Raw genomic sequence first — 9,254 nt, forward strand, 5'->3', positions numbered from 1 at the left:
TAAAAAAAAATAGTACCTTCCACTTTTAATGTAAACAAAACCTGCAAGACAGGAAAGTTAAAGTACCAGGTGCAAACAAAATTTCTCAAAGATAATGAAAAGTATTGTGGAAACTCAATTTCCTTAGTGAAGACAACTTGTCTAATAAAACAAAAGGGCGTCACAGAAGGGTGCTGGCACTCTGAATTTGCCTTATATACAATTTTAAAAGTATTGTTTGATTCTGTTTGGTATAATGACAAGGGAAAATAATTAATCTTAGTATAGAAAATCACTTTGCATTTGAGTTTATAAAGGTGTAAACAAAAAGAGATAAATGATATTCAAACCAAAATCTGCAGTTTTACATTGAACCTCCGCCTATCTCATACGGTCGACACTTCTGGAAGCTTGCTAGGCGTCAAACATTCTGATTCTTATTTTTTAACATCTATCCTCTCTTAAAGTGTCGAACCTTGCTAGCAGTTAAAATCTATTATCAGGCAACTGAAAAGAAAAGACTTTTGCTCAGATTTACGCTATCTGAAATGTCCAATCCAGTAACTTTGATATTTGTCGTTGTTGTCACAATCGAAACAATTTTGATCTGCATCGGGAATGCTTTCACAGTGTTCGTTTTCTGGAATCAAAGAGCTTCTCTCAAACGACCTTGCTATCTACTGATCAACCTCGCGGTCACTGATCTACTTGTAGGAGCAACTGAACTGATAATTACAGCAACCATAACCATACCTCAAGGAAAGGTTATCTTCGTTAATGAATGGGCGGCCATAGTTGGCTCTTTTGCAAACATTTCCCTTCTATTCCTTCTTGTAATCTCGTTGGAGCGTGCTTATGCTTTGCTTTGGCCTCTTCGTCACAGAGTGGCAAGCACTCAAACTTACATCATCAGCATTGTTTTAGTTTGGGTGACCGGCTTATGTATAACGACTGTGGTCTTCTTTACACTTGATAACAAAATAACCAAGAAGACCTCGTTTTTGATCATTAACTCAATGTTGTTTGTCTGTCTTTGTGTGATTTTGGCAACGTACATGACAATTAGAAAGCGTCTACGGAACACGAATCCTGCAGTTGAAGCTCATAACAGGAAAACTATTGAACAGAACGTGAAATTGTCCAAAACTTTGTTCGTTGTCATTGGTTTGTCGTTTGCCTTTTGGCTTCCAGCGATAATCATGTACAGCACTTTGGGTTTGAAGGTTGAAGATGATGCTGACGAAACTATAAAATCGATTTTACTGTGGATAGCAGATATTCTACAATTCGCCAACTCACTTGTGAATCCAATCGTGTACAGTTATAGAATGCCCATGTTTAAAGCCACTATGACGAAGTTGTTTAAAAACAGAGCGAATTCGAAATAATTGTACATGGATGTTTTACAATATCATAGATTGAATAAAAACAATTTGCAAGCAAAACAAAGCTAAGGATAATGAAACTTAACAGAGACCACAAGATGAAAAGAAAAATAGGTTTGTTCACAAGAATTCACGATTGGAAGTCCTACAACCAAAGAAGAACAAGAAAGGAAAGCGGTAAAAAGGAGAAAAAAAAAAAGATTACAAAGACAATACTTTAACTTTACCTGTCTAGCGCATGAGTGCGGTTTAATTGAGAGACAACTTAACATCTACATTGAAAAATGACCTGAGTCTAAAATTAATGTTGATAGCATTCCTAGTTACTTAGACTAAAAATCAAACAACTGTAAAAAATAAATGGTTTTATTAGTCGTAGTAAGTGACTTTCAAAACTTTCATCTTGGAAGAAAACAGAGGTAATATCCGTTGCATGTGAGTGAAAATTAATCAGTTATCCAGGTCAAATCTCTTATCATTTAATCTTGATGAAAGGGAGTATAGAATCGCGTACAAATTGATTTTTCGTTGTATTATGCCTTCAATATTTAATTTAAAACTTATTGACTAAAACTGAACTCAAAGTAAATAAATATATAAATTGGTTTAGGCATTGTCTTTGCTTCGCTGGTTGTGACATCCTGTTGGCGGAACACTCTTGTCACTTTTGAACACGTACACCTCGAGCAGAGCTTTTCGAACACGAACCTGCTCTTCTCCAAAGCAACCTTCATTTGAACTCCCGTGAAGAAACTTAGCTTAGCTTGCATGTTCACACGCAACAAATAATCAAATCGGAATCGGGATAAAGAGACGGAATACTGATAATATTATCTCGGCCTAGAGGCGCTTTTAAAATGTGGACTACTGCGGCTAAGATCATCTGCAGTATCATGGTACTTGAATGTGCAATAATTTCAATCGGAAATATTTTTACCATTTATGTTTTCTGGACTCATCGTAAACGACTGAAGCGAACTTCAATTCTTCTCATCAACTTGGCCGTCGCGGATCTTTTAGTAGGATTAACAGAGTTACCCGGTGTAGCATCAGGGACAATTCCACAGCATTTTGAAAAAGGTAAAATGATGAAAGAAACCACACATGACAACATGACGGTCATAATTCCAACGATGTTTTCAATTACGTCTTTATTTTCCCTTGTTCTAATTTCATTGGAGCGTGCTTATGCTGTTATTTGGCCTCTTCGGCATCGAGTCGCCAGCACAAAGATGTACATATGTGGCACTGCTGTTGTTTGGGCGGGTGGTTTAACGGTGGCAACATTGCTTTCGCTTAATTCATTCAAAGTGTTCGGTTATACTTATACAATGGTGCCCGTCTGCATCATGCAGTTTTCATCTCTCGTAATAATCTGCATCAGTTACTTGAGTATTCGAACAAGACTTCAATTCAGAGCGGTTCCCGCTGCAAAACATCAAAACAGACAAAATAACGAGGAACAGAACATGAAGTTGTCAAGAACCTTGTTTGTTGTTATAGCGGCGTCATTTGTTTGCTGGCTCCCGGGAAGTGTATCGTATTTTATCTATATTTTCTGTGAGTGCGAGTTTTCAGTTCCACTACTTTATAGTGGAACACTTTTTAATATAGGCAGTTCCATTGTTAATCCAATCATATATAGCTTTAGGATGCCCATCTTTAAAGAAATGCTTAAAAGGTTGAAACCGAGAAGGGCATCAAGGAAGTACAGTGTTAATTAAGCGTTGAGCTGGAGCCTCCTGAAGAACAAAAATCTGAACTTTCTCCCTGTGTTACCTTCAAGTTGGGAGCTAATGGGTGTATTCGAACGGTTTCTGGATTATCTAGCTGTTTTACTAGTATCAACTTTATTCAACTGGAGTTCTCACAAATCTAGATTTGGTAGGACTGAGGAAGGATTGATGCGGCTGCTTGATTTCGTTGTCAAGGTTTTCGATTGAGGCTGGTCGCCTAATGACGACTATGTGTGATATTGTGAATATATTTATAGCTTATATGAAATAAATGTGATATTATATCTCTAAGTCTGGTGAATGAATGAGAATGACGTATTATTCCAGAAAGTGACACAGGCAAACTCGGAAAAAAATCCGAGTGCTCCTATCAGGAGCCGAACATAAGACCTTTCGATTACTACGGTTCGGATGCTCTACCACTGAGCTACAGGAGACTCGTGGGAGCTTAGGCCATTAAACTAGGTTCATGGGAAAAACATTGTGCATACTCATAGGATTTGAATATACATATTTATAGCTTATTATTTATATGGAATTTATCTAGCGAAACTTAATAGATCTAACCTCATCTTATTCCCAGCTTCAGTGGTGCAGTGGTGAACGCTTTGTGTATGGATCTCCCTCTGCACTGTCGTATTGTAAATCCTTGCTCAGTACACGACATAAATGAGTCACAATACTAGGAGGTAACCTTCCAATAGACTCGCATCACATCTAGGAGGGGGAAGGAACTAATTAAAACTTCCATATCCTTCAAAAAACCGGGTTAAGCCATAATCAGTGTGAACTCTGTACTGCTATAACAGTGAAACCTTGTCAGTCCTAAGCGATCTCAGATCCATCACTCTTAGTTGAGCGTGGGATCTTGAATCCGTCTCAAGTGTGGGTGCAACAAGTATGTACTATAGTATCGGATAGGATTGATATAAAAATAAATATCAAAAAAGTATAGTATGGCGACTTCAGTTGAATTAAACTGGATTAAAAGGGAAATCAGTACAAAAATAGATGTTGTAGAATTATCCATTTGTTCCACCGTGTGTATTGGCAGTTACTAATATAAATTATTAATAAACTGGATCATTGCATAATGCAATTCTTGGGATTTCATTGGCTTACCGGCCATGGTTTATGAGCCATTATACCATGGCCGAGAAATAACGACCATTAAATTGTCTTCTGGTCGTTCTTGCAAAGTGAAATCAATAAGATCTAACAATCTTTCTTGGTTGTTTTTTAATAACATAAAACAATTATTCCAATCACGCTTGTTGAATATGAGATGATTATAGCCAACTCGGCGCTACGCTCCGCTTTGGCTAATTCTTAATTATTACATTTCATTTTTTTATTGACAATTTGGTCAGTCAGCACGGGCAGATATTTGTTTCAGTTAAATACCTTTGTTGAACATAAAATTGCTCGCTTCATGCGGTAAACAAATTTTACAAGGAAATTAATTCCTCCATTTCCTCTTGTGCTTTTCTGATGAACGGCACTGCTCGCTAAAGAGAAAAATGCTTTGTTGTTGATAAGTAACAAAGCCTAAAGGAATACCTTTCAGTATTACACCCCCTCAGATCAACAGAAAACACACTATTCTACCGACACAAACTTACTTTCTTGTTCGCAGTTATGCTATTTTGTTGTTGTTTTATATTCGGCCCTTGACACATTTGTGAATTTATCTACAACCTTAGTGTACTTCTAGCTAACCTCAAGTCATACAAAAACGCAGTAGAAATTCGAGATATATCATTAACGCGCAGATATAAGAGGCCGACAATATATTGGGCATGTATACATCGACAAATAATGAGTAATTTTTTTAACAAAAAAGTATGTCAGTTAATTAAAGGACTTAGGAGTATTGAATGAAACTGAAAGAATGTCACGCCGTTCCGCTGCTTAATTTACTTTCAGTGTACATAGGCTTCATGGGGTTATTTAGAGCCCACCCGAGCACTATATACAGACAAACAAACTAAATAAACAATAACCTTCACTTCCTTGATTAATTTTAAATCACCTGCTTCGTCAGGGTACGGTCAAGAATTTGCACAACAAATAGCCATCAGAGTCTGATTTACAAATGCATTTAACAAGACATGCCTTCTGCAGTTTTTATCGTATTTTGTGTTGTTCTTTCCATTGAAGATTTCCTTATTTGCACTGGGAACACATTCACTATTTACGTGTTTTGGAAAAAGCGACGAACTCTACAGAAGGCAAGTTACCTTTTGATCAATCTCACAGTTGCTGATCTTCTCGTGGGTGTGTTGCATATAATTTCACTTGCAACTCAGGTTCAACCACATTTGTTCAATTTCCCAGAATTTAATATACACGTTTCTAATTCTCGGAAAAGCCACTTTTTGACATCTATACAAATTATATTCGCGTGTTCTTCTGTGTTTTCACTCGCCGTCATTTCACTGGAACGTGTTTATGCTGTTGTGTGGCCTCTTCACCACCGAACAGTTAGCAGCCGAGTGTATTTTACAAGCATCGGATTCATCTATGCAGCCGGCATTGGTGCCGGAACGCTTTATTTACTATCAGTTGCTGACGTTTTAAGTCCTATATACGCTGAGGTGCCAATAATCGGGACTATTTTGTCATCCCTATGTGTCGTGTGTTCAAGCTACATGGTTATACGAACGCGAGTAAGACGCACTCCTCTCATATTTGATAATCAAAGAAGGAGAAACATGGAACGTAACATAAAATTATCAAACACGTTGTTTATCATGATCAGTTTGTCTCTTATATGCTGGGTTCCAGCTACAGTTACTTACACTTTGGATAGGTGGTGTCAATACTGTTTTTCAAGAATCGTTATGCTGGTAACAATTGTTCTACAAATGGCTAATTCAATCGTCAACCCAGTGGTGTATTGTTATAGAATGCCGATGTTTAAGGAAGAATTAAAGAGATGTTTGGCCAATTGCAGATGCCATTTCCTTCGACATCCTAGGAATGACGGGATAGGTCAGCTTGAGTATTTCGATACCCGACTTTAGCTCAGCAAGCACAGGCTTGTAAAATTAATGAAGGAAGAAATAACTGAGATAGATATATATAATTTATCCCATTGCAGCCATAAGACTGAATTATGTATATGAACTTTACAAGGTAAAAGTAATTAAGGCAAGAGGCAAAACGATTATGTATAAATATGAAACATCTAGCCATAGAGGCGAATGAAAACTTTTTACAATTACTATATACAGCTGTTTCGACAAATGTTGTCCAAAAAAAGCGTAAAAGCATACGCGACAATGTCGAAAGGTAGTCTGGGAAACACCCAATAAATTTCAATTCAATAAAAGCTCAGAATCCGCAATGCCTCGACCGTACAGCGAAGACTTGAGATGGCGGGCATTATGGATTCTGAGCTTTTATTGAAATTTATTGGGTACTTCCTAGACTACCTATCGACATTGTCGCGTACGCTTTTTATGGACAACCTTTGTCGAAACAGCTGTATAAAACTCTCATTTAGTCTGTTCGTCCTACAGGTGACAAAGTTAAAATTGTGAATTCTTCCTCAAATTTACATTAGTGCATGAGTTAAAATCAACAGAATGAAGAGTGTACAGTATTTTTACATATCTCCTTAACTAGTCTAGATGTCAGGGACTCTTTGCGATCGATTAAGTAACTAGTGTTTAATGCGCCTGAAATAAATAAATAAATAAATAAATAAATAAATAAATAAATAAATAAATAAATAAATAATAAAGAAGCAGACCAAAAATTAAACAATCAGATTTTTTTTCCAATTAACTGAGCCCGGCTGTGTATATAGAAGTAGACTCGATCTTTAATTTGTTTTTGTTTTATTTCCAGCGCTATTAAAACGAAACCCCAGGGATGCGTTTTTCTGTAATATTTTGTAAAATATATTTTGTTTTAAAGATTGATTTATTAAGCCAGTGCACCGTACATACTATTGATTTTTAGTCAGTGAAAACACAGCATACTTCGAAACGTTTTGCCCTCTCGTCCACACGAATTAAAAACGATCGAATACGAAATTCGAAAGCGCTCACCGGAGTGGAAAAAGCCCTTGTCGTATTAACATCACACACTTACGTACATTACATAGTTCATCATATGTTGCTTTGACAACTTTAAAATCTATACCCTATTTCAGACCAAAACGGCTGCCGTAAGCCCATACCTTCTGGCGACGCACATATGATAGTTTATATAGGGGCTGAACACCCCACCCCCTCCCCGGGGGCATCATATCTTACCGGATCCTGCAAAGGATTCATTTTGTCGTTTTTGTTGGAATATCTGTTTCGAGAAGCTATATTAGCCGCCAAATTGTGATTTCTCAAAATTTTCATTGGGCAACTAGTGTTGCCTTAAACCTTCAGTGAGTATGTAAATAGAAATCCAATTCGTTTTGTTTAAGTTGGACATTTTGAATAGCGTAAATCTGAAATAATATACGTTTCCTTTTCAGCTGCCTGGCAATAAAGTTTGACGCTTAGCAGGTTTAGAAAAAGTGTAGACCGTACGAAATAGGCAGAGGCTGTAAGACTTAATGTCAATGCAATGGGTTTTCGTTCAGACACCTCCATATTTTTCTTATCCCCGTTTCTTGCATTAATGTTGTAAATTAGTATGCAGATATAAAGAAACCTGAAACTTGAACAGCAAGATTTTGAATCGAATTTTTATTTATAATTATCTCTGTTTGTTTATATCTTTTAAAAAATTCTTATGTAAAGTTATTTTCTGAACTAAAATCAATCATTTTCTGTTGTCATTATACCAAACAGAATCAAACAATAATTAAGGCACATTCAAAGTGCAAGCACCCTTCTCTGACGGCAGATAGGTTATCTACACTAAGAAAACTGATTTTCTACAATACTTTTCATTGTCTTTGAGCACTTTTGTTTGCACTTAGCACTTTTAATTTCCTGTCTTGCAGATTTTGTTTACATTAAAAGTTGAATTTATTATCATAATTATTATTATTATTCTTAATTTTCTGTGTTGTTCTTTCCATTGAAGATTTCCTTATTTGCATTGGGAACACATTCACCATTTACATGTTTTGGAAAAAGCGACGAACTCTACAGAAGGCAAGTTACCTTTTGATCAACCGAAGTTGCTGATCTTCTCCTTGGCGTGTGCCAAATAATTTTAATTGGAACTCAAATTCAACCATATCTGTTCAATTATTCAGAATCAAATGAACGAATTTTTAGTGCTCAGTATAGCCTCTTTCTGGCAACTTTCCCAATTACATTTGCATGTTCTTCGGTGTTTTCACTCGCCGTTATTTCATTGGAACGTGTTTACGCTGTTGTGTGGCCTCTTCACCATCGAACAGTTAGCAGCCGAGTGTATTTGTCAAGCATCGGATTCATCTGGGCAGCCGGCATTGGTGCCGGGATGCTTTATTTACTATCAGTTGTTGAAGTTTTAACCAGCTCAAAAGCAACATCCGTATAATTGAAGACACGAAGACACTTTCAGTTTCTAACCCTCAGCTTAATTTCAACATATTTTGAGCCACTTTGAAAAATTTCTATACGTGAATGGAAAAAAAAAACCAACAACAACGATAAAGTCAATATCCAAGGTGCCACATCAAGGTGGAAGAAACAGATCTTTTTTTTTTTCAATTAAAAAGCTGTTTTGAATACTAAAGCTTTTTTCATTTAAAATAAAGATATATTCTTTTGAATAAATAAATTATTATTTTTTTCCAATTTCCATTAAGTTGTTTGCGCCGACGGATATTACATCTTGATTGTTAAGATAAACCTTTTTTGCTTGCAGTTAAAATGCTGCAAATGTTAGATTTTATCAGGAGCCCCTGGCTAGTTAGCGCGCCTGGTTTTATGTCGCATCATGTGAGGCAGCAAAAAAAATTGAATTTGATTCCAAGGCCAAGGGAGAACCTGATTTTGGAATTTTATAGGTCGTTATACTTCAGTGCTATAAAATTCGGTAAAAGGGATAACATTTTTTTCCACGTTTTCATTTTATTTTGAAGTTACTTGCCAACGAGTCACCCTCGCGAGGACGCGAGGGTGACGAGGCGGCAGCATTATAAAGCCGACGCGCGAGTTAGTTTTGGTACAGGGAGAAAAAATCTCGAATGAAAATGTAAGCATAAGGT

The 9,254-nt window shown here is 36.6% G+C and overlaps 1 protein-coding gene across 1 annotated transcript; it reads left to right on the top strand.

The window, feature by feature from the left end:
• The first annotated feature begins 378 nt into the window (after nucleotides 1-378).
• Nucleotides 379-3,914, top strand: LOC146474248 (somatostatin receptor type 5-like). The gene has a single exon (XM_085117279.1). It carries the CDS (start codon nucleotides 2,222-2,224, stop codon nucleotides 3,086-3,088), a length of 867 nt encoding a protein of 288 aa, XP_084973405.1. The 5' UTR covers nucleotides 379-2,221; the 3' UTR covers nucleotides 3,089-3,914.
• The last annotated feature ends 5,340 nt before the right edge of the window (nucleotides 3,915-9,254 follow it).

Source organism: Pavona decussata, unplaced genomic scaffold (genome assembly GCF_977016875.1).
Source record: "Pavona decussata unplaced genomic scaffold, jaPavDecu1.1 SCAFFOLD_91, whole genome shotgun sequence".
NCBI classification, from domain to species: Eukaryota; Metazoa; Cnidaria; class Anthozoa; order Scleractinia; family Agariciidae; genus Pavona; species Pavona decussata.

Bases quoted from the DNA above. Each gene is read 5' to 3' on its own strand.
- LOC146474248 (XM_085117279.1), top strand. From the start codon at position 2,222: ATGTGGACTACTGCGGCTAAGATCATCTGCAGTATCATGGTACTTGAA.